The 12,060-nt window shown below is 38.7% G+C and overlaps 1 protein-coding gene across 4 annotated transcripts in view; it reads left to right on the top strand.

Annotated features, from left to right (window-relative positions):
• Positions 1 to 12,060, top strand: part of SNRK (SNF related kinase) — a 68,023-nt gene that overhangs the window by 42,198 nt on the left and 13,765 nt on the right. For all 4 annotated transcript variants that reach the window (XM_060022236.1, XM_060022234.2, XM_060022233.2 and 1 more), the window contains 2 exons: positions 5,886 to 6,027; positions 9,914 to 10,126. In XM_060022236.1, coding sequence (XP_059878219.1) covers positions 5,886 to 6,027; positions 9,914 to 10,126 — 355 coding nt within the window. The remainder of the gene's footprint in view (positions 1 to 5,885; positions 6,028 to 9,913; positions 10,127 to 12,060) is intronic.

Raw genomic sequence — 12,060 nt, 5'->3', positions numbered from 1 at the left:
TTATATCTCAAATGTATATGTGTTAATGGTTAGGTTTGGTTACAGTAGTAGCATTAGGCATCGTCAATATTGTAACAACAGAAGAAAGTTTTTAACTATCCTGATTTTTATGATTATGCATTTGTATTGTTAGCCATTTAAAATCCCCTCTTTCTTTGGGATTATTATATGTATGTATATAATTATATGTTATATACATATATATATATAAATGTTTATATTATAAACAGAAGCTTCCCTCCTTGTGTAATGAACATCAGTGAAAAGGTGGGTTTACTTTACAGTTAATTTCTAGATTATGACTGTTTTGTAAAATGAAGGACACACGCATTAAAGGGAGAATAATTGTAATTGCCAGTTGTTCACAGTGGTGGCTTGGGAGTTGGAGCAGGTGACCAGAAATAGCAGGTTCACGTTGTACAAAGAGAGTTTAAGTTAAACATCAACTCTATAAGTTTCCTTTTAAAAATCTTAATAAGGTATTCCTAGAATTGGGGTTATAAATTCTTCTCACTGAATATTTAAAAAAACAGGTGCAACTAACCACCATTACTGAGATTGTTTGACTTTGAATGGGGATGGCCCTCTGGATTCCAAAATGAAGATGAAGAAATGTGGGTCAATGAGTGGAGTGGAGCCCTGAGACACCTTGCTGTCCTGGGGCAGTAAGATAATTCATGCATCCAACAAGTAATGCCAGCCAGCCTCTTGGGGACACTGCAGAGCCAAGGGTGTGAACTGAGTGGTCCTCAGGTCCCTTTCGTTCTCATTTATATAAATGTTTTAATTTTAGTAGATTTCCGCATCTCCTTCACTAATTTCTATTGGAGCATCCTTAGTAAAATTTATTGTATATATAAAAAAATCACAGTGTGTGTAACTTTTGGGTTTCTTTCTTTATTGCCCTCTGTTTAATCTGGACCAAGGAAAAGACATTTTATTAACAAGTTTTAATTCTCATGGAACCTACATAACTTTGGGTGTTTAAGCTTAAAAGAAAAGAGAGGTTGAGTGTTAACAGATGTGGTGACAAAGGCCTTGTGGCCTGCCCCTTACTCTCTTCTAAGCCTTTCATGGTCTAGAAAGCTTCTTGAATTGATGTCGTGTTACATGCATGTTCGTGTAATCATGTCTATACTTTAGTTTCTGGAATGAATGAATGAATGACTTGTGATGGCCTTCCTAAATTGAGTCATTATTTTTCCATCTGAGTGATGGCTTTGTTTTTTATTTAGTGGCAAGAAGTAGGGGGTTACTTGTTATTATAGGGGTTAGTGTTGAGAGGGTCCTCAGATGTCAGCTAGTCCAGCTTTCCAGCCAGTACAGGAGTGCCTTATGCAGGAGATTAAACTGATGGTTACCCAGCCTTTGCTGGAATACTTAAAGTGATGGGAAACTTACTACCTTTTCCAGTGTTATCATGGTTTTATTAAGTAGCATCTGCCGTTTAAGTCAAAGTGTGCCTTCTGGTTACTATACCTTCAGTCCTAGTTCTTTCCTCTGAAGTAATACATAATCAGTCTTTTTCCTCATTGACATCCCAGCCCAAGAATATTTTTCTCCTCTCTGAGCTTTAATTTTCTTGTCTGTAACATGATTTGGTTACCTGACCAGGATTGAGGTTTAAGAACAACCTGGACAATCGTGACCTTAGGCAAAACCCTTTTCATGTCTCAGAGTATTAGTATCTTAGTTTTATCTCTGGTGTATAATATAATGGGAAAAATGGTAGTGTATGTCCATTGGTTTGGGAACCTTGATAGGTACTTTCCAGTTGATGTTCTTGCCATTAATAAATGAATTAATTCATTTCTTCGTTGAACATTTACTGACCATTCCCTATGTGCCTGGCACTTGCTTGGGTCTTAAGTGAATATGAAAACAGGGAGTACGACAGATACCTTCCCTGCCTGACTGAGGCTTAAGTTCTCTCCCCTAGATCTTTTTACTTTGAGGTATAAATGCTTTTCTAAAATTTGGTTTTATGTTTCTAAAAAATTTTTATTTTATGTTGGAGTGAAGTTGATTTACAATGTGTTAGTTTGAGGTATGCAGCAAAGTGATTTATTTATACCTATATCAGTTCTTTTTTCAGATTCTTTTCCCACATAGGTTATTACAGAGTATTGAGTAGAGTTCCCTGTGCTATACAGTAGGTCTTTGTGATTATCTCTTTTATATATAGTAGTGTGTATATGTTAATCCTAACTTCCTAATTTATCCCTTCCCCGACCTTTCCCCTTCGGTAACCATAGGTTTGTTTGCTAAGTCTGTGAGTCTGTTTCTGTTTTGTAAATAAGTTCATGTGTATCATTTTTTAGATTCCACATAAAAGTGATATCATATGATATTTGTCTTTGTCTGACTTCACTTAGTATGATCATCTCTAGGTCCATCTGTGTTGCTGCAAATGGCATTATTTCATTCTTTTTTTATGGCTGAGTAGTTTTCCATTGTACGTATGCACCACATCTTCTTCATTCATCTGTTGATGGCCATTTAGGCTGTTTCCATGTCTTGGCTATTGTATATGGTGCTGCAAAGAACATGGGGTTGCATGTATCTTTTCAAAGTATGGTTTTCTCCAGATATATGCCCAGGAGTGGGGTTGCTGGATCATATGGTATCTCTATTTTTAGTTTTTTAAAGAACCTCCATACTGTTCTCCATAGTGGCTGTACCAATTTACATTCCCACCAACAGTGTAGGAGGGTTCCCCTCTTTCCACACCCTCTCCAGCATTTATTGTTTGTAGACTTAAAAAAATTTATTTATTTATTTATTTGGCTGCACCGGGTGTTAGTTGTGGCATGCGGGATTTTCATTGCCACACACAGGATCTTCGTTTCAGCATGAGGGATCTTTTAGCTGTGGCACGTGGGATCTTTAGTTGTGGCATGCGGGATCTTTAGTTGTGGCATGTGGGATCTAGTTCCCTGAGCAGGGATTGAACCCAGGCTCCCTATGTTGGGAGAACAGAGTCTTAGCCACTGGAGCACCAGGGAAGTCCCCTATCGTTTGTGGGCTTTTTGATGATGGCCATTCTGACCCGTGTGAGGTGATACCTCATTGGAGTTTTGATTTGCATTTCTCTAATAATTAGTGATGTTGAGCATCTTTTCATGTGTCTCTTGGCCATCTGTATGTCTTCTTTGGAGAAATGTCTCTTTAGATCTTCTGTGCATATTTTGATTGGGTTGTTTGTTTTTTTGATACTGAGCTGCATGAGCTGATTGTATATTTTGGAGATTAATCCCTTGTTGGTCACATCGTTTGCAAATATTTTCTCCCACTCTGTGGGTTGCATTGCGTTTTGTTTATGGTTTCCTTTGCTGTGCAAAAGCTTTTGAGTTCAGTTAGGTCCCATTTGTTTATTTTTATTTTCATTACTCTAGGAAGTTGATCCAAAAAGATATTCCTGAAATTTATGTCAAAGAGTGTTCTGCCTATGTTTTCTTCTAAGAGTTGGATAGTATCTGGCCTTACATTTGGGTCTTTAATCCATTTTGAGTTTATTTTTGTGTATCGTGTTAGAGAATCTTCTAATTACATTCTTTTACATGTAGCTGTCCAGTTTTCCCAGCACCACTTATTGAAGAGGCTGTCTTTTCTCCATTGTATATTCTTGCCTCCTTCATCATAGAGTAATTGACCATAGGTACATGGGTTTATTTCTGGGCTTTCTATATCCTGTTCCACTGATCTGTAAGTCTGTCTCTGTGCCAGTGCCATACTGTTTTGATTATTGTAACTTTATAGTATAGTCTGAAGTCGGGGAGCCTGATTCCTCCAGCTCTGTTTTTCTTTCTCAAGATTGCTTTGGCTATTCGGGATCTTGTGTGTTTCCATATAAATTTTAAGATTTTTTGTTCTAGATCTGAAAAAAATGCCACTGGTAATTTATTTCATAGGAGTTGCATTGAATCTGTAGATTACCTTGGATCGTATAGTCATTTTTTTTTTTTTTTTTTGCGGTACGCGGGCCTCTCAGTGTTGTGGCCTCTCCTGTTGTGGAGCACAGGCTCCGGACGCGCAGGCTTAGCAGCCATGGCTCACGGGCCTAGCCGCTCTGCAGCATGTAGGATCTTCCTGGACCGGGGCACGAACCTGTGTCCCCTGCATCGGCAGGCAGACTCTCAACCACTGCGCCACCAGAGAAACCCCGTATGGTCATTTTGACAATATTGTTCTTCTAATCCAAGAACATGGTGTATCTTCCCATCTGTTTGTGTCACCTTTGATCTCTTTCATCAGTGTCTTACAGTTTTTGGAGCACAGGTCTTTTGCCTCCTTAGGTAGGTTTATTCCTAGGTATTTTATTCTTTTTGATGTCATGGTACATGGGATTGTTTCCTTAATTTCTCTTTCTGCTCTTTTGTTGTTAGTGTATAGAAATGCAGCAGATTTCTGTGTTAATTTAGTATCTTGCAACTTTACCAGATTCATTGATTAGCTCTAGTAGTTTTCTGGTAGCATCTTTAGGATTTTCTATGTATAGTATCATGTCATCTGCAAACAGTGACAGTTTTACTTCTTCTTTTCCAAATTTTATTCCCTTTATTTCTTTTTCTTCTCTGATTGCCGTGGCTAGGACTTCCAAAACTATGTTGAATAAAAGTGGTGAGGGTGGACATCCTTGTCTTGTTGCTGATCTTAGAGGAAATGCTTTCAGCTTTTCACTGTTGAGAATAATGTTTGCTGTGGGTTTGTCATATATAGCCTTTATTATGTTGAGGTAGGTTCCCTCTATGCCCACTTTCTGGAGAGTTTTTATGATAAATGGGTGTTGAATTTTGTGAAAAGCTTCTTCTGCAGCTATTGAGATGATCATCTAGTTTTTATTCTTCAGTTTGTTAATGTGGTGTATCACACTGACTTGTGGATATTGAAAAATCCTTGCACCTCTGGGATAAATCCCACTTGATCATGGTGTGGGTATCCTTTTAATGTATTGTTGGATTCAGTTTACTAGTATTTTGTTGAGGATTTTTTGTGTCTGTGTTCATCAGTGATATTGGCCTGTAATTTTCTTTTTTTGTTGTATCTTTTTCTGGTTTTGGTATCAGGGTGATGGTAGTTGCTTAGAATGAGTTTGGGACTGTTCCTTCCTCTGCAATATTTTGAAATAGTTTCTGAAGGATAGGTGTTAACACTTCTCTAAATGCTTGATAGGATTTGCCTGTGAAGCCGTCTGGTCCTGGACTATTGTTTGTTGGGAGGTTTTAATCACAGTTTCAATTTCAATACTTGTGATTGGTCTATACATATTTTCTGTTTTTTCCTTGTTCAATCTTGGAAGATTGTACCTTTCTAAGAATTTGTCCATTTCTTCTAGGTTGTCCATTTTATTGGCATACAGTTGATTTTAATAGTTTCTTATGATCCTTTGTGTTTCTGTGGTGTCTGTTGTAACTTTTCCTTTTTCATTTCTAACTGATTTGAGCCCTCTCCCTTTTTTTCTTGATGAGTCTGGCTAAAGGTTTATCAGTTTTGTTTATCTTTTCAAAGAAACAGCTTTTAATTTCATTGATCTTTACTATTGGTTTCGTCATCCCTGTTTCTTTTATTTCTGCTCTGATCTTTATGCTTTCTTTCCTTCTACTAACTTTGGGTTTTGTTGCTTTAGTTGCTTTAGGTGTAAGATTAGGTTGTTTATTTGGGCTTTTTTTTGTTTCCTGAGGTAAGATTGTATTGCTATAAACTTCCCTCTTAGAACTGCTTTTGCTGCATCACATAGGTTTTGGATCATCATGTTTTGTTTTCATTTGTTTGTAGAAGGTTTTTTGACTCCTCAAAATAAAATCTTGTTAGTCTACTTTTACTCCTCTGAGTGCTTTTTGTTTTCTACCTAATTCAGTATTTAACAGTATGTCTTTGATTTGTAGATATATGGAGTCTGGGAGTGATCCTTTTCATGTTGGTGTGTGGGCAGCCACCATTTCAAGAGGCCAATGACAGTGAAACATTGACAATGATCATGGATTGCAAATATACAGTACCATCCCACGTATCTAAAGGGTGTAAAGAGTAAGTAAAAGAAAAAAAAAAAAGTATGTGGGTATCTTTGTTCATTTTAATTTTTGAACCCAATATTTCTGCTCTTGTTAAGTATGTTTTGGGGAGTTAACCATAGAATATGATTGAAATTTAATATTGGAGTATGGAATGTATTAGTCTATTTTTCACATATGCCAGTTTTCAAGAAACCCATTTTATGCCTCTTCAGCCTCCAGGAGAAGTGGGTTACTTTCACTTGAAGAATTACCATAAGAACTACTTTCTCTTTTTGCACCTGGAATTATTTGACATTCCAGAGAAGAGTTAGGGAATTTTCTTTCCTGAAATAGACCATCAACACACCATTTTGGGATTTACATAGCATGCCTCATAATTTTATTCATTACTTCTCTCCCCAGTTGACTGAAGAGCTCTGTTTTGGTTCATGTGACTATGGGAAGAAGTATACGCAAGCTGATTACTGGGAATTTAAAGTACTATATATATAGTACTGTGATATGTGTAGTGATAAATTCATAATGGAGTAAAAGAACTGTTGGAAGTTCAGTATTTCTTTGATATTGTGGTGATACTTTAAAATAAGGTCACCTGAGATGATAGCTACTTAAAGGATTTTGCTAGAGTAATAAAGTTTTTAGTTTCTCCCATCAGCTGATAAGAAGGAAATCTGAGCTTGAGGAACCTTTTCTCCAAGTGGATCCCCATCTTAGGCCATAGTTAAGAATTTAGGAATTCCAACTCTGATTCAGCTACTGGTTTCTCAGTTTACTAATGATATGAGAATGGTGGAACATACCTTACAGGGTTATTGTGAAAATCAAATGAATTAATGTATATAAAGCTTGTAGCTCAGTCTTTAGCACATAAGTAGCACAAGATGAATATTGATGACTCTCCTCCTCCTCCTCCCCCTTATACCCTTACTATTATTATTCTCTACCCCAGGAAGCAGGCTGCTCTCTGGGGGTGTATGTTGTGTGCATGTTAGATGTTTGTAATTCAAGGAGTATCTCCATAGCCCCTTCTGAAAAAAACTAAAACAGAGTGACTTATTTTTATATTGACATTTATCATTCAAAAGAATGGATAAAATGTGTATGTAATAAAATGAACCCATTATGCAGCTTAAGATAAAGAACGGTTCTAATATTTTAGAAGCCTCTTCTTGGTGTCTCCCTCCTAGAGGGATTATCTTTGATAATCGTAGGACCATTCAGTTTCTACTTTTTCCTACTTTTTCCTTTTTCCTGTCAGTTTTGGTAAGTTTTGTTTCTTAAGGAGCTTGTCCATTTTACCTAAATTTTCAAATTTATTGGCCTCAAGTATTTATAATATCCTCTAATTATATTTTTATTTTTTATTTTTTTTAATTTTATTTTTTATTTTGCGGTACGCAGGCCTCTTACTGTTGTGGCCTCTCCCGTTGCGGAGCACAGGCTCCGGACGCGCAGGCTTAGCGGCCATGGCTCACAGGCCCAGCCAGTCCGTGGCATGTGGGATCTTCCCGGACCGGGGCACGAACCCGTGTCCCCTGCATCGGCAGGCGGACTCTCAACCACTGGGCCACCAGGGAAGCCCTCTAATTATATTTTTAAAGCCTATGAATTAGTGGAGTTGTTGCCCTTTTTCCATCTCATACTGATTTTTTTGCCTTCTCTATTTTTGCATTCTCTATTTTTGTCTTGATCAGTCTTACATGAGGTTTGTTCATTTTAACCTTTTTCAAAGAACTATCTTTTGTCTTTATTAATTTACTATTATATTTTTTGTTTTATGCTATTGATATTCTTTTGTCTGTATTATTTCCTTCTGCCTACTTAATGGGCTAATGGTTCTTTTTCTTAAGCGGGGTTTCAGATAATAAATTTTCCTTTTCTAAGGTAGTAGTTAAGGCTATAAATGGCCTCTTAGTACCATTTCAGCTGCGTCCCATTAGTTTTGATTAATAGTCCTTTTGTTATTCAGTTCTGATTATTTTATAGGTTCCATGGGTTTATTTAACCTATTACTTTCAGAGGGGTATTTTAAATTTCCAAATGTGTAGCTTTACTAATTAACTTTTATTCATTTCTAACTTAATTGCATTGTGATCCAAGAATATAGTCTGTATGTTACTAGTTTTTTTAAAATTGGTAAGGCTTCCTATGGCTTAGCATGGAGTCAGTTTTTGTAAATAATCCTTTTGTTGTGGAAAAGAATGTATGTTTTCTAATTGTTGGGGTCAGAGTTCTGTATAAGTCCTTAAGACTGAGCTTGTTTATTATGATGTTTAAAATTACTTCTGAGTCTTGTGACTGCTTGATCTATCACTTACTGAGATATTCTTCCACTACATGGAAGTATATTATAGGCAAAAAAAAAAAATAGTGATTACCCCCATTAATACAACATTGTAAATGTATTTTTTTTATTCTTGAAAGTCTCTCAGTGTTTGCTTTGGGTGTTTCGGGGGAATGTTATTAGGTCCAAACAAGTTGAAAACTGTTGTGTCTTGCTGGTGAATTGAACGTCTGTATCACTATTTTTCTCTAATAATGCTTTGGGCTTTAAAGTCAGTCTATGTTGTCTAGTTTTAGCTCACCATTCCAGTTGTCTTTTGGTTAGCATTTATGTGCTATTTAGGTTTCCATTCTTTTACTTTAAATCTTTTATTGGCTTGTTTTTAGGTACTTCTTTTTTTAACAGTTGGGAGCTGGATTTTTGATTAATCCCATCTGACCAATGCTCCCATCTGAGCATTGTCTTTTAACTGGAGAGTTTATTCCATTTATTTTTATCGTGTTCACTGGTAGAAGTAGATGTATTTGATGTCTTTGCATTCTGATTTTGCCATCGTGTCTTTTAGTTCTTGCAGTGGTACCTTGTTTCCTTTGTAGTTTTCGACTGCGAGGTCAGATTTCTTATAAAATCATGTGGCAGTTCTTTTAAGTTACATTCCCTGGAGAAACAGTTTGCATTTGCTTTTCTACTAGTTGCCCATGGGCACGTCCAGCCTGAAACCTCTTAAAATTAACTTTTTCACTATGTGTACCATACAGATATACTATCATTAATTTGGACCCCAAACTTGTGAGAGGACCAGCTTGTAGTTAGAAGTTCTTAGAAGAAATTCCCCCATCTCACCTCCACAGCACTGTTGAGGCAGCAGATTTCCCTCTTGACATCTTAGCAGTAGGTTTGTTTCTTCTCGTTCATCTTCACACTGAAGCTGGGGTCCCAGTTCTTTGCAAGGGTTCTAGTTGCATCCCCCACTTTCAGTAGGCCGTACATGTTATATTCTGGTGATATTCTGTTTCGTGTACTCAGTGTGGAAACAGAAAAAAGCAGAAACAATCAGGCCAAGGCCAACTTTGTCATTTGCTCCTAAGAGTCTTGCTTTTACTCTGTTTTTACCTGCTGAGTAGTTCATCCGTCCATGTTTCTGTCTGCCCTCCCTCCCTTCCTTCCTGCCAACACAATGCCTGTAAACAAAATATTTGTCTAAAAATATATGTCATTTTGGTTGCTTTCATCAGGATGGTCATTCATTCTTCCGGAAACAGAAGTTGGCTCATGCACCCTATTCTGTATGTCGTCGCTGATCGTTGTATCTGATTCGGGTACGCCACCATGCCACAGTTAATTCAAGGACAGATGTTGGTACCTAGAGTTACTTGTAGGTGGTAGGAAACTGCATTTGTGTGTTTGGCTTGTCAGTATATCTGGTGGTTGTGATTTTTTATTTTATGAATCTGATGGCACTTTCTTTATTCTCATCTGCCCCACCATCACCTCTAGTGGACGTAATGAAATTGATGGTGTAAGTTTAGGAAACAATTCTGATAAATACAGTAACCCACCATTACTAATCCCTCACAGCAGTTTGCTTTAACAATGGACTTACCTTCCTTTCCAGCCTGATCACAAGGATGCTACAGAGAGATCCCAAGAGAAGGGCCTCTTTAGAAGAGATTGAAAACCATCCTTGGCTTCAGGGAGTGGACCCTTCCCCAGCCACGAAGTATAACATCCCCCTCGTGTCATATAAAAACCTCTCGGAAGAGGAGCACAACAGCATCATTCAGCGCATGGTGCTCGGGGACATAGCGGATCGGGATGCCATTGTCGAGTATGTCGGCGCTCATCAGTACAGGGGCCGTGGGCATAGGGTTCTTGGGATGGGCTCTTTTCTTAACGTGTCAGGGCTTGTGGACACTGTGTAATGGATAGGGTTGCCAGTGGGCAGGGGTTATGTCATTTATCTCTAGAGTTTCTGGCCCAGTGCCTGGCTCATAGGTTTTGTTGGTCTTTTGTTTTTATTTTTGTACTAGTGAACAGTGAGTCCTGTGGCCTTTCTCCCCTCTTACAGAAGTGGATTGGAATAGACTGTTTTATATCCCAGTACATGTCTTGTCCATTGCTGTATCCTCGTAATTCTTGGGTCTCCCTCTGGTCCCCATAAGGAAGCAGGGACGCTCAAGGGGGCGACACCACAATTCCTCAAAATCAGGGGTTGCTATATGCTCCAGTCACACATTTTTGTAAATAAAGTTGTAGTGGCGCACAGCTCAGCCCGTTTGTTTACATGTTGTCCATGGCAGCATTGTGCTGCAGTATCAGCCTCATTGCGAGATGGACCGTGTTACCTACAAAACTCAAAATATTTACTGTCTGGCTCTTTAGAGCCCTTGCTGCAGTAACCTGGAACCCACGAGATGCACAAGTTGTTAGTTACATTTTTTAAAACCAAAGACAGTTTTTTATAACCTAAGAAGTTGGGAATCAAGGATAATATAAAGATGCAGTTGGCTTTAACAATGATATTCATTTCTGTAAGAGGTCCTGTCTGTAAAAATACGAAGCGTTTCCACAAATGAAGAGTCAAAAGTTATTTAACCCATTGAATGAAATAGTTGGATATGATGGAAAGAGGATGTACTCTGGGGGGCAAAAAAGAGGTTCCCATCGGGCGGGCCACTCTGGCCTGGCTGAGTGATCTGACCCAGGTACCTGTCCTCGGGGGAGAGGAGGCTGCAGGCTGGGCTTACCTCTACAGCGTGGCAGACTGTCACACGTGGCACCTGAGGGTCTGGTCCCTGAGAAGGGTGGTGTCTGTATAAAGGACATGTACCTTTAGGGTACACTGGAAAGAAGGGTTTATAAAACTAATCATCGTTTTGGTTTATGTACAAATTTCTTCAGGTTTCTGAGTGCATTCTCAGTTTTCACAGATTGACCTAGAGAAACAGAGAAGTGCAGGACACTTGTTCTTTCTGCCAAGGACAACACTCACTTTAGGAATATGTGGAAAATGATTTTTCACTTTTGAGTGAATAAAAAAGGCTATTTTTATCGCCCTGAATTGGCTTAATATTTTTAAATGAATAAATGCATGCAGTGGTGTAGTATAGAACTATTTAATTCATGTGAATTCAATTATCAATCCAGAAGGAGAGGTGACGCCTCAGGTGATGCCCTGAGCCCGAGTCCTCCCGGCTGGTCTCAGGCAAGTCTTTCTTGCTGCCCACAGTACGAGAAGCTCCTCACTGCAGGGTGATTCCTGAGTTCATAGACACATTTGTTGGTCCCCTTAACACAAGCCCACAGCTCTACCCTGTGCTCAGCTGAGGAAACCACTCTGAGAAGTCATTGTGGCCCCGAATTTCACCTCGGGCTCTTCCTTTAGGACCTCTCATTCAGCCCCACTTGCCCCCATTAGCTGAGGCCCCACCGTCCGTTTTGTGAGGAGAGACTCGTGTATCGTTTCCTCCCGAAGTGTTCATTGCATATGTTCGCTGACTACAGAAAGGTCCTGAAAAGCATAATTACATATTTCTGGGCCGTGTGGATCCTCTGTGGCATTCCTCCTGTGTCCCACTACTGGCCAGCTGCAGGAGGGCAGGCAGGCTGTGTGCTCCAGCACAGCGCCGGCCAGACGACGGACTCAGAGAGCATTACTTTTGAGGTGGATGAAGGAATGCGTAGATTTTATTCAAAGAAGAGGCTAATGACATGCTTTCAATGTATTAATAATTCATTCATGTCGGAAAATGCCAATAAATA

This window comes from Delphinus delphis, chromosome 10 (assembly GCF_949987515.2).
Source record: "Delphinus delphis chromosome 10, mDelDel1.2, whole genome shotgun sequence".
NCBI classification, from domain to species: domain Eukaryota; kingdom Metazoa; phylum Chordata; class Mammalia; order Artiodactyla; family Delphinidae; genus Delphinus; species Delphinus delphis.
The sequence above is the reverse complement of the archived record's forward strand: the minus strand, read 5'-3'. Positions and strand labels throughout refer to the sequence as shown.